The 26805-nt window shown below is 46.3% G+C and overlaps 1 protein-coding gene across 21 annotated transcripts in view; it reads right to left on the bottom strand.

The window, feature by feature from the left end:
• Kalrn (kalirin RhoGEF kinase) overlaps positions 1-26805 on the bottom strand; it is a 598618-nt gene that overhangs the window by 84842 nt on the left and 486971 nt on the right. For 2 of the 21 annotated variants that reach the window (XM_048454136.3, XM_048454138.3), the window contains exon 1: positions 26367-26595. The exons of 17 other annotated variants lie outside the window; for them this stretch is intronic. In XM_048454136.3, the coding sequence (XP_048310093.3) occupies positions 26367-26451 (85 nt within the window). In that variant the 5' untranslated portion in view covers positions 26452-26595. Of the gene's footprint in view, positions 1-26366; positions 26607-26805 lie in introns of those variants that run through there. 2 more of the 21 variants (XM_048454134.3, XM_048454135.3) reach the window with 2 other exon arrangements.

The raw sequence follows: 26805 nt of genomic DNA, 5'->3' as shown, positions 1-26805 counted from the left end.
TGTAAGTAGGGAAAGGAAATGTGAAGGTTCAGACTCTCCAGGCTTCACCTGATGGAAGATTCTTCAGTCTTTACTTCAGCCATGCTTCTCCAGTACCTGTGCCTAGTGGGCTTCCTCTGGGACTCACTCCCTGGACTTGGGGGAAAATAACTTCCTCCTGAATTTCTCAGCACAGGGCCCTTTACACACAGTACTCCTGTGCCTGTCTCGGCCTCCTCACTCCCAGGAGCTCAGAGCCACGGCTGAACCACACACGGCTAGGAACACCCACTACCTGCCCTGCTGGGGCTGGGCTTCCAAGACTGATCCCCCACCAACAGTACCTCTTCAAAATCTTTTACTTTGACATCATTTCAGATCTGGAGAAAAGTTGCAAGACCAATACAAAAATCTCTATACACCCAGCTCCCACCTACCTTCTGACCTCAGAATGAATTACACAGATTTCTCTTTTTCTCCAAATATTTCAATGTGTTTTTTCCTTAATAAAGCAGAGCTGTTTTCTGACATGGCGGTTGCACATTGAACCAAGCAGAACTTTAGCATGCTCTCTGTTCAGATGCCACCAGCTGTCCTAATGTCCTCTACAGACAGGCGGGACTTACCATGCTCTGTATACCTTTCATGAGGACACGCGGCTCTGTTGCTGTGTGCCCCCCACTTTGGGTTTGGCAGATGTTTCCTCATGCTTGGAGTTAGGGTGTCGCTGCTAGAGAAAGTCTCCAAACACTGCATCAGAGGCACAAGTATGGATTGGATGCTTCTGGGGCTGCTAACTTGGGTCCTCTGGCTGAAGCAGCATCTGTCACTGGCACTGCGTTCTTACCCAGCAACCTAAACAGCACACTCCTGGAGCCCGAGCCTTTCAAAGTCTGTGCAGTGTTGCCTTGCCTAACCTAGGGCGCCTCCATGACAACTTAGCTATACGTAATGCCTGAGCATAATTACTACGCAACATACTCAAGTTCGTTCACGAGACAGTTCCCTGGGCACAAACGGGAGAGGAGAGAATTTACTGCTTCACTCGAGACACAGGGAAAGCATACAGTAACAGTCGTGAGTACACTAAAAGTTAGAACTAGACTCTTAAAAATTAATAACTTTTAATGAGCTTTAATGGGTTCATTAGGACATTTTTACACATGAGTATCGTGTACATTGTTCACACCTGCCCTTGCTCCCCCCTCCTCCCAGCAAGATTTTGTTTAAAGCTACTCATATTTGGGTCTTCAGCCTCTTGGGAAAACAAAACGTGCCAAGTTGAAGTGTTCGTGTGTGAGCCGCATTTCTGAAAGCTAGCCCCGAGTTCAGGTTTACACCCCAAACATGAACCTCTTCAGCAGATTTTGAATGGTCATTGAAAATGATGTGGGTTAACTAGGTGGTGGTGGTACATACCTTTAATCCCAGTACCCAGAAGGCAGAAGCAGGTGGATCTGAGTTCAAATCCAGTCTGGCCTACGGAACGAGTTCCAGGATAGCCTGGGCTACACAGAGAAACCCTGTCTTGAAAAACCAAATATTTATAAAATAAACTTTTGTGGAGAGGCAGGAAGTTCTGGCTGGATCAGTTGACTGCTCCTGTTATTAATACACATGGGAAGACCCTCATGATAAGGAGCAGCGGTTGCTCTTGAGTCTTAAGCAGAACAGAGAAAGCCGCAGGCTGAACAATGCTAGCAGCATTCGAAGATACTAGCAGGCAGTGGGACATTTCTGTTCTCACAGGTTCAATGTAAACGTAAAAGGCAGGAGAAGTGGCAAGGAAATGTGAGAGGTCAGATTGGCAAGACCTTAGGGGCTCATGAGCTGGCTTTTGAATGTAGACAGCAATGAACCAATTGCCCAACTGTTCTAGCAAACAATAAGCCTTGGGCACAAGGAGAGCTGAGTCGAGCTTAGACTGGGAAGATGCTATCAGACCCTGGGAAGGTCCCTTCCAATTATACTTAGGACTAGACACTGCTTCATTGAGCATCTACTGTTCTTGGGGTAGGTGAGACAAGTTGACACCTTGTTCTACAGCCAAGAGCCTGTTCCAAAGATTTGTGAGCAGTATTTGAACATTTCCTAATCAGGAAAAACATTCAAGGTACCCAATGAGCTGCTAGGAATTAGGGTACTTGTTTACTTAAGGCAAAGGTCAAATCTCAGACATCTTTAGGGATCAATAGGTGAGACATGCAAGAAAACTGGACACTGGGCAGGCAGAAGTAAGGGCTGGGGCACAACAGAGGGTGGAAAGTCTGCTAAAGACAATTGTGTGTATGTGTGTGTGGTTTTATGAGACAGGGTTTCTCTGTGTAACAGCTATGGATGACCTGGAACTCACTCTGTAGACCAGGTTGGCCTCGAACTCACAGAGATCCACCTGCCTCTGCCTCCTGTATGTTGGAATTAAAAATGTGAGCTACCACCATCCAGCATGCTACAGACTTTCTTATTTGGGTATTTTTTCAAAAAAGAGCCCTAAACTCTGCTACCAAACACCAAATGTCTTGGACCACAGGTCTGCAACTTTGCTTCTTTTGCCCAATGGTAGTGAGGCCTTCTCACTAGATTCCCTGGCAGTGACCTAGGCGAAGTATGTCCACCATGAGTGGCCATGCAGAGGTGACACAGAGCTAGACTACACCCAAAGGAGCACCTCTTTCCAGAAGCTAAGGTTCAATGCTGCCTAGACTCTGCCCACTGTGATGGGTCTTCTATTACTTAAATGCTTGGTGTGAAGATGCTGCATTATTATCAGTTTATTCAACAGCTGTTTATTGAGTGTCTTCCATGTGCCAGGTGATATTCCAGACATGGGCTCTAGCAGTGTAGGGGGCAAAATCCCTGACAACATTCTAGTCGGGGTAGGGGTCAAAACAGAGTTAGCAAATAAATGAATAAATGAGTTAGAAAACCTCCCAACAGTATCTGGAGAATTAAAACGAGCAGGAGAAGGCTTGGCTGATGTCTTTAGCATGAGAAGCTGGTGACAGTCTGTTTGAGAAGGGATGTCTAACCTAAAGACAGGAAGGAGCTGGCCCTGGGGAGGGAGGGGCTAGGCTTCCTGCTAAGGGCCATGGCTGCACAAAGCTCCTGAGGTAGTGATGAGCTGGGGAAGTTTGAGCCCCTTGAAGGAAGTACTTGGGCTGGCATACAGTTACTCAAGAAGGGACATGAAATGACACTGGACAGAGAAGCAGAGGATGGATCTAGAGCTTTGTGAGATGTGATGGGGTGCCAGTAATTCATTTTAAGTATGCCAAGAAGCCAACTGTGTATTGGCTTAGGCAGAGAGTTACGATTTGTTTTCAATGATAATCTTGAATTCTTGTATAGCCAGACATGTTCTCTTGAATTTGAGTCACTTTTCCACTAAGAATGACCTTTCCTTCTGGCAAAGGGTAAAGGAGATGGGAGAAAACATCTTATTAAATACGGATAAATAAGAATGCCCGGGATATGTAGATCTGGTATCAGAACCAAACACTCCATGTTGAAGTCACATATATATGGCCTTCTCACTGCCCCTGGCCAGCTCGTGTCTGCCACCTGCCCTCTTTCTTCCTGCTACAGTGAAAGCCATGTTGGTAGCATTAGGTGACATGGCCAATAAGCTCTGCTTCCACCTCTGATCTTGCTTATCCCTCTGCCTAGAGAGCTCTTCCCATATCCACGTAGCCCATTCCCTCTTCCTTCTGACAGTTGCTGAAGTGTATTCTTCTCAGAAAGCCTCCTCTGACGAGCCACCCTCCATGCCACTGCTCCCCATCACTTGCCCTGCAGCACGGACTGTTATCCAGCCAACTGTATTAACTCTATTATTAACGCTATTTCTTTATTTCTCAAATATTTGTTTTTCCCTTTGATAGCCAGGGCCTTGCTGATTCGGCAGAGGGCTGCTCTCAGAGGTGGCTAATTCTTCAAGATAGTCAGTACCTTTCGTCAGCAAAGTCACCCACCCAGGTCCACGTCCAGATCACCATCTTGCTCAGCCTTACTTCTCCAGACAGTTCTACACCTACCTTAGTCACACCAGGGCCAGGCACCGGATAGCTAGGGACAGCCTTTTACACTCAGTGCCTGCTGACATTACTCAAACCAGTTCACCTGAAACCTGCTTTTCCTGCCTTGTCCCTCATTGACTTCAGTCCTCTCCTTCTTTCTCCACCTATATAACCTTGTGTTTTTCCCATGGCCAAGTATGAACTGCTACTCCTCTTGGAACTTTGAGCAAACTTTTTTTTTTTTAAAATAATGATCCCCTGATCCACTGACACTGCTGATCTTCAATTTTTTCTATTAATATGCTATATTTTCAGATACCTACTGTAGAACTTTGTTTCACTAGAATGCAAACTTGAGGAGGCCAGTGACTTTGTGTGCTCCCAGCATCCAGATGAGAGCCTAACATGAACTGAAATACTCTGATACACACTGGGGATAAGAGGCTGTCATAGCAAGTGCTGTGTAAATACGTCTAAATAAATATTCAGTGCCAGCAAAGGGAGCCCAGGGTCTGCTGATGCACACGGGGATGAAAACTGAGGCCAAGGGGAGGTGAGATGATTCTGTGACTTGGAGTCTGGCTTTTTTCTGAATCATTATTGGGCCCTGGTTTCCTTATCTCTAAAATGAGAATTATCTACCTCTGAGACGCCAACATTTAATAGGGAAAGGTTGTTGTATGACCAAAACCCAGCAGCAACAATGACTTCTACAGTGTCATGATGTAGAGATGCCTACAGGCCTCGGGTCCACTGCTGGCCTCTGGCCTCACTACAGGCCCAGTGTGCTCTGTGCACCCTGCTGGGAGGGGGTCTTCCCACTTCTCCCCCACAGGACTGCAGTTACAGGAAGATGTACTCTCTCCCCACTGCCCACTGTTCCTTATTCCATTCAGAAGCCACTGGTCCCAAGTGGGCACAGATGCAGAAGCAGACCCTGGCTAGTGCAAACACCCAGACGGACTCAGAGGTGCGACAAGTGTGAACACGGGAATTGCTGCCACACTTGGGAACTCAGGAAGGGATTTTCTGGGTCCTAACATGCCCCACCCATTTGTGACTTCAGGTTAGAAAACCCTTCAAGAACAGAGCAAATGAAAAACACTTAAATGAATAGAAGGATATAAAGGGCGGGACAGGGGGAGTGTGTTGCAAAAGCCACACAGCCATTACAGGAAAGAAACAGAAGAAAATTCAGTTTCTGTAAACAAGCCTTTACCACTTCACAACATTCATTTCACCTTCACTGTGTGTGTGTCTGTGTGTACACAACAGTGTAATTAGGGAGTGAAAGACCTATATCTCCAGCCTAGAGAGATGACCCTTTTCAGCTAGGAACCTTTTTAATTAAGTCCCTGGTAGCCCGAGTATTGACTGGGTACCTTTCCTGGACTTTACATGGTAGCCAGGTTGGGACTTGCTTCCGACTCCCTGATAGAAGGAGCACGCAGCCCAGTCACAGGAGCGGTGGGTACCAGCTCAGATGCAGTTGCTAGCCTGCACACATGCCATGTAAAGCATCTGCCATCAAGTTACATCTCCAGATCATTTCCTATTAGAGTCTTACTCCATAAGCTGTGTGCACTGGATGCCTAGCTTACTTTCTTTCTGATTTATATAAATTCTATGTATTCCAGATATTAATCTTTTATCTATTATGTAGTACCTTCCTTTATATAGTTTCTATCTTGTCTGTTTGGGGTTCATCAGGGATTTCTTAAATATGATGTGGTTTTACCTTCCTTGAAATGCTAGGAAAATTTCTCTCTCTCTCTCTCTCTTTTTTTTCTTTCTTTCTTTCTTTTTTCTTTTTTTTTTTTTTGTTTTTGTTTTTCGAGACAGGGTTTCTCTGTAGCTTTGGAGCCTGTCCTGGAACTAGCTCTTATAGACCAGGCTGGCCTTGAACTCACAGAGATCTGCCTGTCTCTGCCTTCCAAGTGCTGGGATGAAAGGCGTGAGCCACCACCACCCAGCTTGGAAAAATATTTTCTAGTAGGAACTTGAAAGAACTTTTACGCCACATCTTTTATAGGCCAAATTTTTAAGAGACAAGACCATGGGACAGGTTAGGAAGAAGCCCAGCCACACATCCCACACATCCTAGCTCAGCGATGGCGCCATGCTGCGTGAGCACCGGAACTAGGATAGTGGAAGAGGAGACCTTGGGCTCTGGGTTGTAAGCAGTTCTCATGCTCCATAGGTCACCAATGAGGACCCTCATCAAAGACAAGAGACATTCCAGTCTATCATTTGTGGCTAAAGTCTAAGGACCCAGGAATGTCCTAAAGAAGAGCAGCATATTCACCGCCTTGTACAAAAACTCCAACCAATGAGATTGTGTTTCCCTGGTATGTTTTCTACAGCTGTTTTATTACATTTGGGTTCTGTAATGGATGCTGAGCAACTGCATGAGTTGGCAGGGGGTTGAGGTAGGTTTTCTGGTAAGGTCCTGGGAGAACTAGAAACAGTGGCAAGGATACATTGTGTATATGTACTTGTGCAGGTGTGTGTGCATGTGTGTGCACTTGTGCCGAGAGCTAAGGAGAATGCACTTGTACAGAAAGGAAGGGGTGGGACCAGAGGCAGATCCAACTGCTATGGCCACTACTTTGCTTTCAAGTGTTCTAACAGATTCCATCATGGGTGAATAACAGGGGTGTAGAAAGGCCCTTGGGGGCTGGAGAGGTGGCTCAGCGGTTAAGAGCACTTGCTGCTTTTGTAGAAGATCTGTGTGAGTTCAACTCCCAGGACCTACATCAGGGAGCTCACAGCCACCTTGGGACTCCAGATCCAAGCTATGCACCCTCTGACCTCATCATGTACACGTGTGCACCAGGCATTCACACAGACACACAGACACAAGGACACATGCACACATAGAGACGTAGATACACACACACAAAAAAAAAATCTAAAAAAAATTTTTTAGGTCCTTGAGTATGGATGGAGGTTCTAACAAATATATGGCACCTAAAATAACCCAGAGCACCAAAACTCAGTAATAAGGAGTAAAATATGGCCTGCCAATTTAAGTCACTATAGCCCAAAGAAGCGCGGGGGGGGGGCACTGAAGGAACTGGGGGCACTGTCCTGCACAATTTCCTCAGTCTAGTGGCTATGGAAATGGTACACAAATAGCTAAGGGCACAGTCGGTCGTTGAGGACCAGGACAGGGAGGGGCTGCACTGGTGATGTGCAGCTCTCAGGCCTGTGACATAGTCCAGCACACAGAGCAGGACAGGGCCTGGAGACTGCCTGAAGTGTGGGAATCTGTCCTCCTTTTAAGAGATCATCACACTCTTACCCACTTAAGCTTTTATTGCATCCTTTCTTTCTAGTTATAAAAGTAATTTTTATTGCAGGAATTTGGGAAAATCAGAAAAGTTTAATGAAGCATATAAAAAAGCACTCAGGAATGGGGGATGCTCAGGGCACAAGGCATTTGTCATCCAAGCAGGAGGACCTGATATGAGATCCCTAGAATCCACAAGCCAGAAGCTTACAGAACTGTTAGGGGCACAGGTGGTGAAGACAAACAAGGGCTTGTCTCAAACATGGTGGAAGGTGAGGACAGACACTTGAGATTGTGTATTCCTGGCTTTTCTGGAACTCACTCTGTAAACCAGGCTGGCCTCGAACTCAGAGATCCGGCTGCCTCTGCCTCCTGAGTGCTAGGATTAAAGGCATGGCTACTTCCGTTCAGCCATTCTCATTTCTTTAAGTGTTATAGACTACTTTAATAAACTGTCTTTTAAAGTCTTCCTTCTTCATAATGTTCATATATCTTCTATATCTACTCCTTCTAGGGAGTTATATTCTGTTAATTTAAATTGTAGTAAGATATATACATACCTCAAAGTCATCATTTTAACCAGTCCTTTTTTGGTTTTGTTTTGTTTTTTTAACACAGGGTCTCACTGTGTAGCCCTGGCTGTCCTGGAACTTGAACTCAACCTGACTGGCCTCAAATTCAAAAGTTCCCCAGCCTCTGCCTCTTGAGTGCTGCGATTAAAGGTGTGTGCCACCACCACCTGGCATTTTAATCAGTCTTAAAACAGTATACCATTCAGCAGTGTTAAAAATTCTTCTCAATGTCGTGCAACCATGGCTGCTATCTCTGCTCCCTCAAATACTGCTCTGTGCTGAGAACAAACACCATGCAGGTGCGCTTAGCGTCCCAGCGCCGTTCTTGCCTTGCACTGGAAATGCTCCGTGTACACAGGTGCCCGTATTTGCCCATCTTACTACTGAGACTGACAGGAAGGGGTTAAGTTCCTTATGGTGGATCACAGGGTCAGCAAGGCACGTCTGTAGGGCTTCAAAGTCAGTGCCTTACATGATTTTGGGCTCCATTCAGACCAAGGACCACAGAGGAATGGAGGTATCTTAATGTACCTATTATGTCTACATAGAAAATGAATTTAAAAATACCTCAATCAAACTTTGAATTAGGAAGAAGTCTGAAATTTTTCTAACCCAATAAAATGGAAATTGCACAGTACTTGTTCACTTTATTTAATGGAATAATTCATTTTAAGAATCATAAAAAATATTTATAGGGCTTTCATGAGCACATCTGAAGCATTCAACTCCCAGACCTATTTTCCACCATTAGGCACCTCAACTTTAAAATCGCCTATCACAAGGTTAGGCAGAAGCAGCCTTTGTGGTTTGCGAACAGAAATAGTTCAACAGTGGCATCAAGAAAGGCTCCTTCCAGGGCTCGACGGGCCAGTGACTTCCACACTCTGGAATGCACCAGTCACAGAGAAGCCTGACACATGGAAAGGCAGTCCTGACCCTTACTTAGGGCTCTGAACCGGGACTTTTAATCTGTCACCCACGTCACCCTGATTTCAAAAAAGGGATCTCAGTCTGGAATCCAGGGCTAAGCCACACAACACAGAATCACCTGCATTCATTTCCTGCATCCCCCTCTCAAACACAGCTGCTGTTCTCCTCTTGGGCGACTTATTGTTGGGGTCGGCAGGGGTGCAGATATGAACTATAGGGTAAAGTCACTCTATTTTATTTCTTTTATCTGACCAAGCTCAAAGTCAAAATGTGGTGGACTGAGCTGGAGAAATGGCTTGGTGGGCAACTGCTGTCTGCACAAGCATAGGACCTGAGTTCAAATCCCTAAGCCCTTACAGAGCCAAGCACAATGACAAACGTCTGTAATTGCAAGGAGCGTGGGAGGCTCGTGGGCCAGCTAGCCTGGTATCTTAGATAAGGTGGGGACTGAGGACAGATACCTGAGGTTACCCTTTGACCTCCAAATGTCTGCCACGGTACAAGTGCACTTGCTTTTAGATATATAAAGGTGTACATATACACATACATAAACACATATCAGGTACACAGATCATAAAAATAAAAAATAATATGCGACAATTTTATTTTTATTTTATTTTAATTTTTTTTGAAAGTAATTTTATTAAATTTTAAAAGTTTCCATTTCAGCCCCTCCTCCCAACACCCTCCCGACAATTTTAATTTAAAGCAAAGGACCCAATACTAAGATATAAGAAAACTTTCTCTGAGGCAAAACTTCACAGCATGAGCACAATTTAGTATTTTTTTTTTCCAGTGCTGAGTATTGAACTCAGGGCATGGTGCATGCTGGGCAAGGCCTCTCTTACTGCTTCACTGATGAGCTACAGGGCTTGTCTCGCCTGCACACGGTTCTGGGTTCTGTCCCAGCAGAGCGTGTACACACACACAGACACAGACACAGACACACACAGACACACACAGACACACAGACACACAGACACACAGACACACACACACACACACACACACACACACACACACACACACACACACTTTCACACTGGCTGGGTCCGGCCCCCTCCAGGTCACATTCCTCGGGAAGAAACAGACTCCTAGCCGCCGGTGCCGTTAGAGAAGGCAGGTAGGGCAGGCAGGGCTCTGGGAAAGCTGTGACAGACTGACGCTGCCTCCTCCAGAAATGCAATACTATTTTAAGAGATAAACAAGTGTGGCCGTGGTTAAAGATAATCACAGTCAGATGTTGGCAAAAGTAGGCAAACATTTCTAGGCCCGTGCTATTTAGGGTATAAAAGTGTGTGTCTGTGTGAGCACATTTGTGTGTGTATATCCACGCCAGGCAATGCTTATGTTTAGAGTGTTGGTGGCACACATTTACAGATACAAAGAAAACTAATCCCCTACAGAAAGGCTGCTTCTTCAAGTGCTACTCCATCCGAGGGCCAGGGCAGTCAGTAGGGAGCTGCATGAATACGATTCCACCATAGCAATACAAACCAAAAGAACTTAAGGCTGGAACTCAGTTGGGCAGCAGGGTAAATGGGAGAGGGAAGAGACTACCGAGGAGAAGCAGAGACTCAACTCATTTTGCCACCAGCTCTGGGGAGAACAGTTTCACGCCTCTGAGCTCCAGTCTTGCCCGTGAAACATGTAGGTTGGACCCCAAGAGCCAAAGGCCAAGAGATACTGCAGTCACGAACCATAAACTGCTGTCTGTCTATCTGTCTTTGCTAAGGAAGCTCCATTCTAATCCAGGCACCACTCCTGACCCTTCTAGACTCAAACCTTTCTTCACAAGGTCTCAGTGAAGAGAGGTCCCCTCCCGACAAAGGTCTTTCTGCCCTTTGAGGACTATGTGGGAGAGATGGGCTCTGTTCAGTGGTTCTTAAACTAGTACTGTTCCTCATCAGACCCAAGCCGACATTCACTGTAGTGGGCATCTACCTGCTCTTCACAAGAGCGTTTCAGACTTCCTGGCTTTGAGAACTGAAACCCTGCCTGTTCATTCTCTTCCCCCAGCAGTGGGTCCTACAATAGCATGGATATTTAACTCCGTGAACTAGAAGGACTGATTCAAGGAGGAGGAATTGACACAAATTAGATGGCCCCGAGGAAATCAGGACCTCTTCCTCCCCACAGAACATGAAGTTCTTCTGTAAGTGAACTTTAAAAGTATGTTGGTGCATGCCTTTTATCTCAGGAGACAGAGACAGGAGGATCTCTGTGACTGTGAGATGGACCTGGTCTACGAAGAGAGTCTTAGACCTGTCAGTGCTACATAGTGAAACCTTGTCTAAAAACAACAACCAAACTAACTTAATCCTAGTATATTTACACAAAGAATCAAGTTTTTGTGTGTGTGTGTGTGTATATAAGAGTGAGAAATGTGGTTATTAAATACAAAAAGCGCTAGTTAGTTGACTGCTCTGGCGGAACAGAAATTAAATAGCTGTAAATGGCAGTCAGATATTTACCAGAGCCAAGAAGATAACTATAGTAATTAGAAGAATATATTTCAGAGGATCCTGATCATGAATACAGAGTAATAGCACACAATGAGCAAAACTGATGGCCCTCAGTAGTGGTTTGCCAAAAAAAAAAAAAATGCTTAAAGAATCTAACATAGGACTGGAGAGATGGCTCAGTAGGTAAACAGTCTGCCTTGCAAGCATGAGGACTGGAGCTTAGATCCCCAGAATCCTCACAAATGCTACGTAGGCATGGCAACCCATCTATAATTCCAGTCTCAGAAGACAGACATGGGATCCTCAGAGCAGGCTAGTGCGACTATGGTATTGGCATGCTCTGTGTTTGATTGAGAGGTCCTGTCCTTAAAGAGCCTGGTTGAGAGCTATCCAGAAAGAGTCCGGACATCATCTTTGGAACTCCACATGAATGTGCACACACATATGCATCCATGTGTGTGAACACATAAACCACATATACAAACTCATGAAAAGAAGAAAAATGGAAAATCAAAAAGAAAAAAAATCCAACCCACTGGCCTCCTGGATTTGAGAGGAGCTCTTTCTGAAGAGAAACCATCACCTCGCATTAGCCCAAGATCTACAGACCAACAATGGGGAGGCTTCTATGGTTGGAAGATTAGGCAGAAGGCCCATACCAAAAACCTATGTCCCGTGCTCATCTCCTTGGATGCTTTGAGAACCGCTCACTTGGCAACCTCCACCCCACTCAAGAGCTCCTCGGGAATTAAGGCCGTGTGAAGACAAGGAACATCTGGCAATGGGGAGAATGTTACAGCCCTCACCAGAGTTTGCTGAGCGCATCCTATAGGCTGGGAAACCAGGAAGTATGTATATTCATCTGAATCCACACTACCACATATGGTCTCTAAAGTAGACCGAGGAGATGGCATGCAGAATTCTGTCAGGTAACCAGACAAACTTAGGGAGGACGAGAGCCTGGGAAGAATCTCAGTTTGATCCCCCTGGATTTTAAAGACTTGAACCAAAAGAAGAATTGTACACGATTAGCTCTTTTACAAAAAAAAAAAAAAAAAAAAAAAAAAAAAAAAAAAAAAAAGACAGACAAGCTCCAGGGAGCTGGCTGACCTACATTCCCTTCTCCACCAAGCCCACTTGTGACACTAGCCAGGCACTTCTCCATAAAAGCACTGTGGTCTTTCTCCCCCTCTTAATTTCCAGTAGGATACTTTGTAAAGACGCAGGAACTCGACACGGCTCTCCCAGCTTGTCCCAGGAACTGCTTCCTAAGCATCTGTCGGAGATCAGAGGGACGCGCAAAGACGAGCCCACTCTGGAAGCGCCAGGCACACATATGTCATGGCACAGAGTGCTGAATGTGACTAGCCTTACCCACGGCAAATGGGGCTAAATCAGAAGGAGCCAGATTTACAAACAAAATTGGCTGCAGGGCTTGGCCGTTGCACATTTCAGGGCCTGACATGGCAAAGGCATTCTGCGAACTGGACTTCAGACATTGGTCCTGCCCTGTCTCTGCCATATGCACCCACTGATCCAGGAGAAGATGCCAACTGAACAAAGGCACAAGCCAGCAACCTCTCAACACAGCACAATGAGCAGGTTATATCTCGTTAACCTGGGACTAGTTGTCTTTGGATTAGGAGACAAAGGTGAACACATAACTGTTGGCAAGAAGCCATGGCAATTACAGATCCGGTAAGTTATGTCATTGACCCTTTACAATGGGAGGAATCTGAGAGGGACTTTCTCTAAGGGACCCAGCCGAGCTAGGATAAAGGCCAACAGTCTCCTGTCATGTCTCTCCCCATCCTGACCTCCCCCTCATTTTCTCCCAGGGCTGGTTAGGCTGTTGGGAAGACTCACCCACCTTCCTGTCTACCTCCCACACATACACACACCCTGGGAACAGTCCAGCTCTGGTTTTGCTCTCACAGTTCTGGCTTGCTTAGCTGGCAGAAGGGTCAGAGTTAAATTTAGACCTGACCACCTCCCTGGGACTCAGCTGGATCACTAGCTACGCGAGGAGAGATGTAGTCGCACTAGTAGGGTTAGCTGTGAACACTCAACCGGAAGCTCTTCTTGGTAGTTAGGCTGAAAGTTAAATGGGAAAGGGGTAGGAGTTCTAAACAAAATCACAAAAGGAATGGAAGGTAAAGCAAACTAGAAAGACTGAAACAAACCTTACAAGGGTTGCTGAGGCATCTGCCCCCAGCAGAAGCTAAGTGAACAAGCAGGGTTATCTCTGGCTTCTTTTTTTAATTTTTTTTTAAAAAAATTTTAACCTTTTTTGTTGTTATTTTTGTATATGGGTGCATGTGTGCACAGCTGTGTACCACATACATAGAGTGCTTGTGGAGACCAGAAGAGGGCGTCAGACACCCCAGAACTGGAGTTAACAGACAGTTGTGAGCTGTCACGCTGGTGCTGGGAATCAAACGCCAGTCCTCTGGAAGAGCAGTCAGGGTTCTTAGCTGCTAAGCCACGTCTCTACCCCTATTTCTGCCTTCTAAAGCCTTTTAGGGAATAGGAACTGGGCAAGATCTCAGAACTGACTTTGAACGATGACCCACAATCGGATCTGCAACTTTCCCAAAGGGGAGTGTTTAGACACAGTTGTGATGTGGGTCAGGACCACTGAGGGTGGCGCTGTAAGAGGCAGTAACAGCAGATGGCAAGGTCTCAGGACGGGAAATCAAGATGGCCGGGAAGCACCAGGGTGGGAGACAGTGGATGGGGCCCTGCTATGGCTATCGAGTGGACATCTACTGTGGGCTTCAGGTCACAGGTTGACAGTTTCACAGGGACTGAGGTCATGAAGTAGGAAGTAAAGCCTCCACCTTGACCCGTGGTAGCCAGAGAACACAGATGTTCAGGGGTTTACAGAGCAAAGATTTTCACGTGAGCTCTCGTTTCCCTTCTTTTCTGAGATGGGACCTCCCTGTGGTGCCCAGGCTGGCCTTGACATTCTTGGCTCAGGTGATAGTCCCAGTGTTGGGATCGTGGTGGGATACTGTGCTCAGCCTATCTGAGCTACTGACACAAACTAGCTTCAAGCAAGGTGCGAAAACCCAAACTCCACACAGCCATCAAGCCTTGTGCTCTTTGACTGCGCTTTGTGTGTCCTCCCATAACATTTAGCAAGGCCTTTTGGAAAGATTCTTTAAATATGGCCCAGAGTACAAACAGTGTGTACTTAGGGACCCAGTGAAAGGTATCAAAGACGCTTTTAATATTCATGTCACACTCTCAGACAGGGCCCCAGTTGTCCAACATTCTCAGTGTCCCATTTGTTTTTAATCTTTATTTTCTTCACTCGAGAGTACCTAGAAAATATATGCTTGTAAAAGACACACAAAGAAAGAAACCTAATGCACGGCTCCATCCACATTGTAAATAGATGAGGGCAGAGCTTTATGCTGCTTTGGTTTCTGTTTATCTGCCAGGAATCACCCATGACTAGGAGTCAGACACACTCTGGGAGGCCCAGGCCTTGCTAGGCCTCTGTGAGGATGTCATAGTCTTCAGTTTGACTGGACAACACTGGGTGTCCATGCCTGACTTTAGATTAACGTTGATCTTCTTGTCCGCCTAGCCTGGAGGAGTGATAGGAAGCCCCTTGGAAGTCTCAAAATGTCTTCTGGCCTTGCTTGGATGCTCCAGGTAACTCAGGAAGACTGTGACAGAATAGGACCAGCTGGACCTAGCTCTCAGCTCTTGGTTGTGGAGAATCAAGGTGTGGTTTTAGACGGACTTGGGTTCCTGAGTGGTAGAGGGTCCCCAGAATCCCTGTAGACATTTGTGAACTATAAGTGCTATAAGCTATAAGTGCTTACCATGGGAAAGATGTTTGGGTAAGGCATAGTCCCAGGAACCTGGGAGGAAATTCCAGTTTACTGGGTCCCTGTTGTCCTGGATTTTTTTTCCAAAGAACTTGGTTCCCCCATAGCCTGATCCAGTCCATCTACCCTCTCTATCTCTCCAAACAAAAAGAGCAGGTGCATTCTGCTTTTCACTACCATCCCTTCAAATCAAAGGCCAAGTAATCCGCTCTAGTTAGCATGATGTCACTTCCCCAATTTCCATCAAAAAATAGAAAGAGGTGAAAGTGCAATAGATAGTATTCAACACAATAATTACCTGCGAAATATTATCTCCATTCTAACATGATAGCATCCAAGTGCTGCACACGCCACTTTTTTCTTTTGTACTGTGCCTTTGAAACCTGGTGTGTGCAGCAGGGGCACATCCCAATGTGAACTAGCTTCGTTTCAAGCCCTCAAAACCCCAGTAGATTGGACAAGTGCAGCTCTAGATGGCATCTCTGCTCTGCTTTCTTTGTGGTCCTCTGAATGTTTTTGTTCCTTTATCCCCATGAAAATGGGTCCCTTTATCCCAGCTCTTTAAAAGCCCTCACCTGTCTTCCATTCCTTGGGACATCTGGAGGATGATTCCCATTAGTTTCTGCTTAATTACACTATCAGAGAGGAACTTGGGGTGTCAGCCTTTAGTACCAACTCTTTACCCTTCTGTTTGTTTGCTGTAACTGTTTCACACATATGGACCAGTTCCCGAGCCCAACTGCAAAATATTTGGGAGCATGGAAGCATCTTGAATTCTTGTATGAGCACTAGTCTAACATCGGTATTCCCAGAATTTTGGAATGACACAAAGTGTGTGCTTTAACATTCCACAGGATTAAGGAACGGCTGAAATAATCTTTTCTCTTTCTTTCCTTCTTTCCTTCCTTTTTTTCTTCCTCTTTCTTTCTTTTATCTTCTGAAATCATTTGAATATGACCCTTGGCATAGTCTGCAAGGGACTTCTGGGAGTTCCATAACAACCTAACCCTTAGCACTTACAACAAGCCAGGACTGAGTGGTTTATATGTATTCATTCACCTAGGCTTTGAAAAAAATAAAAAAACACCATGAATAGATTCCATGGTCATTTCTACTTTCCAGAAAAAGAAACCAAGAAAAAGAATGTATTTCTGTAATTGTACAAGGTCACGGAGAAAAGCAGTTGACCAGGTACTCAGGTCCACTGTGACTGCTGTATTCAGCCTTTCAACTACTGCAATCTTTTACCTTGCGATACAGAGCCACAAAATGCTGTTCTATTTTTACACTGTATGTTAGTACATATCCGAAGAATCAAAGGTATTAGTTTATACTCTGAGTCGGGCATTTCTCTCATATAAAAGAATTAGGCTAATTCAGAAAATGTAAACAGAAATAAACAGTTGGGGAGCCATGAAATTCCAAGTTCCAGAGGGTCCTTTTCATAATCCTAAACAAACCAGCACACTGTTCCTTCCAAAGGGCATGAAGCTACTAGCAACAAATGAGCCTCCAAATTCAGATACCCCCCAAGTTGAAGAACTCTCTTTCTAGGAATCTGTCCTTGGGAAGCAGGTACGGGCATGTGTCATTATAACACTGTTTAGAGCAACAACGAGAAATTGCTTGAGAGGAGGATGCTTAAATATGAACAATTCATATTGATACAAGATTTAAAAAAAGCTTCTTGTGGTATTTGTTAGGTCTTAAACCTGGGAACAAAGCACCTCAGGTGCCTATTTAATGTATCAAAACAGACCTGGGTTTCTGCACCAGATGAATGGGAAAAAAAAAGAATTAAAGGAAGATATAACAGGTTCCTGGGTATGGTGGAGAAGGTTTATTGTAGATATGAGGGAGGTTATAGCCAGAGGCAGAGACTTGTGGGAGAGTCTAGAGTGAACTCATAAAAGGACAGCCTGCCCCTGGGTGGAAAGTTCAAGGTAGGGGGCAGGGCATTCCAGCCATACCTTGTAACAGGTAGGGACCAAGGGTTGCTGGGAGGACTGGGCAGCCAGGTAGGCTTTGATATGCTAAGCAGACACTTCAGTTTGCTCTTGGTTTGAGACCCAACAAGTATTCAAATGAAATAGGAAGCCCAAACACTATGGTCCATCTCAAGCTACCAATGATTTAGTAACTTGTTCTCAAAGTCTAGGATATTTTGTAACTCTTGTGAATATACACACACTAGAAGTTGTTATCTTTAGGTGATGGAATTTTATCTTCACTTGCCTATATTTAAAACCTTTTTCTAGACAGAAAAATTGAGGCTTCCTTCTAGTTTGCATAGATTTAATGACCTATATTTCAAGGAATATCTCAAAGAAAAACATACAACTCTTGGACTTACTTTTTGAAATTAACCACATGACTGAGGGGAGGAGGGAGGGTCAACCCTGCAGCTCCAGCCTCTGGAGTTTATAGATATCCTGAGGGGACAGGTCTACGTGGGGAAAATCAGACCTGTGCAGAAATGGAGGCTAAGGAAGGCAAAAACAAAAACAAACAAACAAACAAAAAAACCCCAAACCTCCAGGCCAGGTATCAGAGTGCCCACACAGCCTGAACAACTCAGAAGCATCTTCAGCCTAACCCAGGGCCCTCCCTCCTACAACCCTCAACTGCCACAAGACTCACGCCAACAGTTCTCCAGCTCGAGTCTGTTGGCAGAGCAGTACCTTGGCCATCCAAACATCCTGGAGGGCTGGGACATAGCTTAGATAGTGTCCTTGCCTAGCATGTGAAGGCTATGGGTTCCATCACCACCACTGGGGAAACAAATCCTGCTGGATGGTGGTGGCACAGGTTTTAAGCCTAACACTTGGAAGACAGAGGCAGGCAGATCTCCGAGTTCTAGGCCGGTCTGCTGTACAGATCAAGTTCTGGGACAGCCTGGGCTACACAGAGAAACCCTGTCTTGAAAAAAACAAAAATCCTGTCCACATGGAAGATGTTCTCGAGGTGGCTCTCGAGAGTACAAGCAAGCTCTAAAGCAGTATGTAAATTACAAGACAGTTTGCCCAGAACAAGGTGGACCATGCAGCGGTGATGATTTGTCTAACGCTTGGTTGTGTTGTTGAACACAGTAAGAAAAGAAGCAGAAGCTGCACAGTACTTGCTGAGTGAGATGCCCTCCCCTCCCTCACCTCACCCCAGAGCGACCACAGCACAGAGGGCTCCGATTCCTCATTCCCTCTCCTATCCTGCCCCAGTTCAGGGACTGCGACTGACAAGGAGGCCTCCTTAACTTCCCAAAACGAGAATTCCCCAGGGGAGAGGTGGCCCTTCTCAAACAGAATGCTTTTTCTTTCTGGAGCTGGGGGAAGGGAGAGGGAGGAGATGGAGGGAGGAGAGAGAGGGAGGAAGGAAAAAAGGGAGGGAGGGAGGGAGGGAGGGAGGGAGGGAGGGAGGGAGAGAGAGAGAGAGAGAGAGAGAGAGAGAGAGAGAGAGAGAGAGAGAAAGCGAAAAGAAGAGAAGTCAGAGAGGAAACACAGTTCCCACCAGGTCAGGCTACTAAGCCTTTGTGTCTCACCCCCAGGGAGCGCTGCTACCACCTGGGGAGCTTGTTAAATCACAAGCTAACTGTTAGGTCCTGGGACTGAGACTAGCATGTCTACCACCATCCTGAGCGATCACTCTTGAGTCACTTCTGCTCCCAGGCATTCTGCCAGGGAGGGGAGAGAGAGGACTCGCAGCCCTGGTGTGAGGCTGGACCTCGCAAACTGGCCAAGGTGGACTGTCCACCACTTGGGGAAGCTGGGTTCCCCTGTGGCTGGAGAAGATAACACCCCTCCATCCATAAGAATATGCAGATTCTCACGCAGGAAGTGGGGGAACTAAGGATGTCCTGAGAACTGGGGATGCACCAGTTGCTCTGGGAGAGGAAACTCTTTAAACCCCAGGGGAGAGCAGACAGCTGCAAACGTCATAGCTGCTGCTTTAACCCGGCAACAGAAAGGGGTTCCCTTCCTTTCAACTTGGGTTTCCTCGAAGTGGTCATCAGAGGGACAGGAAGAATGTGGAAGAACCAGCTCAGAAACGCTCAAGTTTTCTCTTGGACAGGCAAAGCCATTGGCAGCCTCTCAGCCACCTCAGGGTGTAACCGAGGCCCCACTCCTTCCAGGAAGTATCACACAGAAAGTTGAGCGCTGCCTCCAAAAAGTGGAAAGATAAATCCCATTAGTCACTGAAAAAGACCAGGCAGGGAGCCAAGCCACCTTGGCCCTTACCTGTGAACTATATAGGTGACCCTGTCTGAGCACCAGCTAAACATCCAGATCTCAGGGGCTGCACTAATAGGCAGGGTGGGGGGTGGGGATGGGTGGGGTGGGGGTGAGTGAGTGGGGGGGATAGTTTGTTTTTGTTTCTCAGTCTAGGCAGAAACTGTCTAAAGGTGCAACAAAGGCTGTGTGCCCTTAGTAGCTCCACCGTGGGCAGAGAAGTATGTGTTAGATTGCTAGCTGAGGTCAAGGAGCAGGCGAGAAATGGCCTTTTCTTTTTAGAGAATGTGGGTTCTCAGGATCTAAACTTCTAAAACTACGACGTCGTGATGGGATAGAGTGCTTGCTAATGTGGGTGAGGCCTGACTTCCAACCCCAGCAAAAACAAAATAATACCCTGTGTTACTGCACAAAAGAAGGACAACTTGGGGTCATTTAGGGTTCTCAGTCTTTGGTTGACTCTTTTATGGGATAAAATGATTATGACACTAGCAGCATTCATAGGTTTTAAAATTGATTTAATTATTTGTAAAAGGAAACGACAAATTTGTGTTCCCTGCTTTGACAACTCCACAACATTGAAACATAGTGACGATGGCGATAGCTTGAGCCAAGACCATTAAGTAGCTGAGGAATGCAGATTTACACCATTGCGACACAGAGGCCAGAGTCTATGTCTAGTATACTGCTGTCGTTAATAGCAGTGCTTTAAAGGCGTGTTCCATGCCTGGTGCTGCGCTGAGCCCTTTACAGACATTGTCTTAACTGGTCCTCACAGCGGTCCCCCTGTAGTAAACACCATCTTGACTCCCATCCTCTCCCAGGTCTCTAGTTCAGGGCTAACAGGTGGTCAGCTCAAGCATTTGTCCAGTGAATTAAAATGCTAAGTATTGCATAAAACCAGGAGAGTCAAGGATGGAAGGAGAGAACTGCATTTCGTGGATGCATTTCCACCTGAAGGGATACACATTAAGAATGCGTGCCTGTGGTTCTGGCTACTTGGAAGGCTGGGGTAGGAAGATGAGGCAGGAGAATGGTTTGAGCTCAGGAATTGGAGGCTAATCCGGGCAGCATAGTAAGTTTCGTATAAATAGATAGATAGATAGATAGATAGGTGGATAGATAGATAGATAGACAAGAAAAGAGGTTATCTTTTGAATGAACTGAACCAGAGGTCAAAACATACAGCAACAAAATTACACGAATGTTTACTAGGAATGCTAAAGAGCTAGGTTGGCATATGTTGTCTTATCTCTGGATAGAAGAGTCTTTAGAGCGAACCAGGCAGATGGTACTTATTACCCCCAAGAACAACAAAGCATTCCATAGTCAACATCTGAGCTTCCACTGGGGAGTGATGTCTGCACTTCTCAGTGGCATCTCGGTGAAGAGATGTTCCATGCCCAGAGATAGAGTAGAGGAAGGATCCTGGGAAGGCATCCTGGTCCTGTTACTACTAACGGCTGGTCTGGTCTCTCTCCTTTCCTAGAAAAATAAAGTGAATTGGGCTTCCATCTGGTTCTCACTTCCCTTCAGCACTTCTGCTGGAGAAGGCCCTCTCAAGGCTCAGCCTTTCTCTCCTCCTGCCAGGTTTCGGCTCCTTGCCTCTCCAGGACTCTTTGGGAATGACTAGACTGGGCCTGGGGTTTTATTTGAAGTGATATCACTAAAGAGGAGCTGTGTTTTTAAGAGATGGGGCAAACCAGAATGACCCTACTGATGAAGACACATTGGACATGGAGAAATCATGTTGGTATTGATTAGGAAGCTTTTCCCCTGCTGACTGCATTCCTAGTACTGAAAGGTATTATGCAGGCTGTTGGGAGGAAAAAGTCATTAATGCTCTTAACTGCAAATCTTGTGAACCGCAATAATGACTGCTGGTGCAAGAAATGCATGGGTGCAATAGTGGCAGTGATGTTAAAAGGGTAACCAACTGCTTGGATTTAAGGTCTGCTCTGCAGGAGCAAACACATGTCTGATATTGCAAATCTGGCTAAGAACCTTTGTTTATGAATCTCATAAGCACTGGGGTGAAACTACTACTCTTATTTTGCCAAATTGTCACAGTATCAAACTGTTCTCAGAATTCATATCTTTCTTCCTATAGATTAGTGCAGGTCATCATCAGAAAGATTTGTGCAATGAATGGAGGTTTAATGTAAGAATTCAAACAGGTCAAAGTGCAGAGTGATAAGTTCAGCCACAAATAGTACATCGATATCACACCCCCTCCACAAGGCTCAGAGATCATCATGGAAGTAGAGGGCAGAGAGATTCTAAGAGTCAGAGGTTGGGGAGGGCAGGAGCAAACTGGACATGGCAGGACCATGGAACTCATGCATTCATGACAGCTATTCCTGCACAGGCCTGTACAATATCAAACCAACTAACATCCTAGCATGCAATGGGAGGGGGCTCATGAGTACCCACCCCTAACTAAGGAACCACCATCAGTTACTGGCTCCTGCAAGAGGGAGAGACAGTTTTCTTCAAGGGTGTGGTTCTTTTTTTTAATATTTATTTATTTATTATGTATACAATATTCTGTCTGCGTGAATGCCTGCAAGCCAGAAGAGGGCACCAGACTTCATTACAGATGGTTGTGAGCCACCATGTGGTTGCTGGGAACTGAACTCAAGACCTTTGGAAGAGCAGGCAGTGCTCTTACCCTCTGAGCCATTTCTCCAGCCCCAAGAGTGTGGTTCTTAATAAGTCCACCATGCTCCAGTAGATGGCCCCATACCCAGAAGTATACTAACAACACAAATTGGAGTTAATGGGTTATTACATTTTTCAGAAAGTGGTTAAAAGTTCAGGTGTGCAAGGCAGGTTATCAGTATGGATTCTAGATCTACTGTTTAAGCCCTGTATGTCCTAAATCACCCTATGGCATAGTGTATATCTCTGTACAGCAGGGATGATAAAAAATTATCATCTGAAAAAATGAGAGAGGGGGCAAATTTTCAGGGCAGAAGAGAAGTAGGGTAAGGTTCTCAAAATGAATATCATGGAACAGAACATCAATAGCTCTGCAGTCAGTGTGCCCACAGCATCACTGTAAGGGCTCAGGGTAATCCTCAGTGTTCACCTGCATGCCTCCCTGCATTTTAAACACTCCCTCCCAAAGCAGGATTTCCAGTCCTGCACTCACTACTGCTGTCTAGATCATAGTTGACATCCCTGTTACTCCTCACCAGTTAGGAGATATGGACGTCAGAGACAGTTGGGGACAGTGTGTGGGAACAGTGTGTGTATTTGGTGTCTCTCCCCAGATTTGGTTTACCCATGGGGGTGGGGGCCCAAGAGGTATATTGGGAAAAAAATAAATGTCAAATGGTGATTTGAGTTTTCAAGTCTAAGGTACATGGATTTTTTGTCCCTTGGGTAGTGAGTTAAAGCGTCATATGGAACCTCTTCCAGGTGATCAACACCTTTTTAAAGGAACTTGGTGTCATGGTTTCACACATTAAATGCAGTTTATAAAGTGAGCTGTATCACATCAAGTCATAAGGCTCCTGGTTAGGGAGTCAGGGAAAAGACAGGGGAAAAAAATTAAGATAAATATAGAGAAGGATGACTGTGGATATCCTGTGACTCTCCAGAAACTGGTCCAGACCCTCTGATGTTAGAGCCAAGTGGAAACTACCCCTGTTCTGAAAGGATCATGGGTGAATCACCTAGACTAAGTCGTGGACCACCACCCTCCCTCTGAGATGCTCAGCCTGCTGAAGTGTAAGTGAGAAGACAGGACAGCACCAGGCTTCACATGGAAGGACTTGGGGATGGCAATAAGCAAGCGTGGCTAACTGGAGGGTTCTTCTCCACATATCCCAAGTGAGTTACAATTCTAGTGCAAAATTGAGAGCCCTAAAATTGGCATCCTTCTAGAAAGATCGGGGCTCCATGATCTAAGTCACAAAATTCTGTGGGACATATACAGGCTTCAGGTGATTTAAAATTCTCCGTTGTCACTCTGAAAGACATTTAAACAGTTTTGGTTTTTTAAGTTAAATCTATATATTTATTCATTTATCATAGTGGTGGGTGAGTGCTTAACACAGTTTGCATGTGAAGGTCAGAGGACAACTCAAAAGAATTGGTCCTCTCCTTCCACCATGCAGGTCCCAGGGATCCAACTTGGGTTGCTGGGCTTGGCAGCAAACACCTTTACCCACTGAGCCATCTTGCTGGTCCAGGAGGTTTTTCATCTTGTTTGTTTGTTCTTTCTTTATGTTTTAGCTTGTTTGTTTGCTTATTTGCTTTGAGACAGGGTTTCTCTGTATAGCCTTGTCCATCTTGGAACTCTGCAGACCAAGGCTGGTCACAAACTCAGAGATTCACCGATCTCTGCCTCCTGAGTGCTGGGATTAAAGGTGTGTATCGCCACTGCCCAGCGTATGTTTTTTCTTAAACTCTGAGCTAGCTAAAGAAGTCATTTAAGTTGACCCACTTCTTAAAGGACAGTTTGGCTGCCCCAGCAGTGCCCAGTTCCCCCAGAGAGTGACACCGGTGATTTATGGCCCTCCAGACACACGCATGCTGGTATCTTCCTTAGACCATTATTCCACTTTTGATTGCTTTCCCTTTCAAAAAAGCAGCTGTAAATACATCACTCATTTCTCCTCCTCACCCTATCTCTACTTCCTTATAAGAAAAGGGTGGGCCTTCTGCTATTTTCCCTTGGCACCGGATGTCAAGGTGGCGAAGAAAAGCCATCACTCCTTATCTCTGTGATATTACTGTATTCAACAGAACCAAAATATAAACAAACAAGCAAAGAAGGGGGAAATCCCCCTTTTCCAAATCAGAAGACAAGCTCAACTAAATGAGCGCATACTTTCAGCCAAATGTGAAATTTATAGGCCACAGACGGGCATTTACTGACTCCCTGGCTTTTTTCCTGGTGACAGCAACTAAAAACACATCACTCCGCCCAGAGACGTTCAGTATGGCTCTCTAAGCTTCAAGCAAAAAAATAACTAGAACCTTCGACTTCTTCATTGCTTTTACTTTGTGCTCGGTGGGTTTTGAGTCCTCTACATTCTGATTGACAGGTAGCCAGTTTGCAAACATCTGCTGACCTGGGAACCACAGCTGTGGGCTCTGACCTATGAGCTTCAGAGTCAGGCAGGCAGCAAGAGAGGAAATTCAACGGGGAAAAGAGACAAAACGATGAGCTGCCTTTATTTAAAAGGGGAAGTAGCTCCCTACTGCCTTCCAATGGTAGCAAGTCTGTAAGACCTGAGAAACTGGTTTCGGGGAGTAGGCTGACAGATAAGTCCAGCCGTGAACACCCTGCGGTGGAACCTCTCCCCTGTCCTTTCCTTCTGCAGTGGGGCATCCTCCCACAAAGTTCTGGGCTCCAGGCAATACGATGCAGCTTCAAAACAGACCTTATCTTCTCTGTTGGCTGCTGAATTGATGCCCTGGGGCTGAGTAGAGACTCTCAGCTCCCTTTTCTAAGGCAGTGTGGAGTCGTCCAAACACCTCAGATGCTATCTCACTCTGCCCAGCCCCCAGACAGGTCCAGCCTCACACCTTTTAAATCTAGGAAAAAGTGAGGGGCAGAAGCCTGAATAGTGGGAGGGCAGCTTTGGTAGCAGCTTTTATCACCTCTCACCAGCTTCAGTCCATGATCTGGGGCAGCTCCAGCTAGCTCCAGCAAACCCCCTTTCCCACGCCCCCTCTCCTAGCCACAGAGCCTGCAGCCACCAAATTCTGAATTCCCAGGCTGGCGCCCTGGTCCCCCCACTTCTCTGCTCAGCAAAGGAAAGCAGGGACAATTCACAAAACTGCACTGCACCATGTGGATCCAAGGAGGCCAGCTGCAGGGGACATGTGCACCACCACAAACCCCACATTCCTCTTTGACCGGAAACGGACTCCCAAGAAAGCTTGCCTGAAATCCCTTCATCCTAGGGCAGGCAGCACAGCCTTCAGAGCAAACCTATCCACTCAGATCCCACTGGCTGCTTCCGGCTTCCCCTCCTCCCTCCCTTCAGTTCCCAGCCTGGGTTTCCAGTCCCTGCCCACTCCGACCCCTCCTCCCTCTGCAAGTCCACTTTTGAAGCTGGATACAGCTCCGTTTCAGGCTGTTCAAATTAATGAAGACATGAGAGAATCTGTTGCTGAACCTCCATGACTCGGGGGAAGGTCCTTGAGATGTCATCAGTCTTTGGTCACACAGCTGTTTAGGACTGGGAGTTTGCCAGGCTTATGAGGAACGGTCACTTGGGTAACTCCATGGGAAGGTGATATTGCTGCTTAGATTATGGGTCTTAGACTGAGGATCTGTAAATTGGACTGAAGTCACAATTGGTGGGAAAAAAAATAGGGCAAAAACCAAATAAGAGGTATGGCCTTTTGTCTGGAATCACACAAACATTCCTTCTTCCCAGCTCTCCAGGCTGAAGTGGTAAAGTGATATGAACAGCTTAGGACTCACCCCACCCCACCCCCTTTTTTTTTTTCAGGAGAAGCTATACTACCCACAACCCTCCCTCTGAGACCCTTCTCACTCACTCTGTTTTGCAAGCTGCTTTGGGGGAAACTAGTTGCTTCCTGCCAGTCTCTTCAATGACATTAAAATTAGCAGAATAATTAAATACAGTCCTAACTGGGTCCAAAAAAGAGTTGTTGGTTAATTAACGAGCCAGCATCTGGCCCAAAGTCGTAAATCCACGTTGTTCTGTGAACGTCCAAGCAGAGAAAAGTGATCTCCCGTTCCCTAAGGAAACTGTCACTTGGAAAAAACAGAATCGAGCCCATCCCTCCAGCCAGGAGTCAGTTCATCTCGAAGCGTATGCAAATGAGCACTGAATTGTGCCTTTTCCAAGTTCCTTTTCTCACTCTATACCCACGTCCTCCGCGTCCAAAGTCTCTGGGAAGTAACCCGTCCCCAAACTGCAACTCGGCATCCTCCAGAGCGCGCGCATTCTGCTGCCTGGGAAACGGAGCCCAAGGCAGTTCACAGCATACCCTCTCCCCAGAGCTCTCACCCGATTCCCTCCAGAGTCCCGCCAGCCTGGTTAAAATGCCACTCACCTCTACAAGGGAAGCAACAGCAGCACTTAGCAAAGAACCAGCCCAAAGAGGGACCTCGGGTGTACGCCTGATCGCCGCCCTTCATGCTGCAGCGCGCCCCCAGCGCTCCGGCATGGCACGGGCGCCGGCCGGGTTGAGAGCACGGCGGGAGGAAACTTCTGCGCCACCCGCCAGCCAAGTCCCGTTCCCGCCCGTCGCCCTCCTCCTCCGGCACCCCGGCGGTGCTGGGACTTACAGGGAGTTGGGCCACCTTAGGCAGGAGGGAGGGGCTTGGCGGCAGGGGAGGGACTAAGGGGGGCGGAGTTCCAAGGTCCAGCTGTTTGTTGGGGACGCCGCAGCTAGCCGGCAGTAAGCCGTCAGCCTATGCCTTACGAAATACGCAAACACGCGTGTGTGACCGTGGGCATAGGCAAGTACTGAGGGTTCGGTTACCTAGCGC

This window comes from Myodes glareolus, chromosome 2, assembly GCF_982192425.1.
Source record: "Myodes glareolus chromosome 2, mMyoGla1.1, whole genome shotgun sequence".
NCBI classification, from domain to species: domain Eukaryota; kingdom Metazoa; phylum Chordata; class Mammalia; order Rodentia; family Cricetidae; genus Myodes; species Myodes glareolus.
This window is presented reverse-complemented; position numbering and strand designations above follow the sequence as displayed.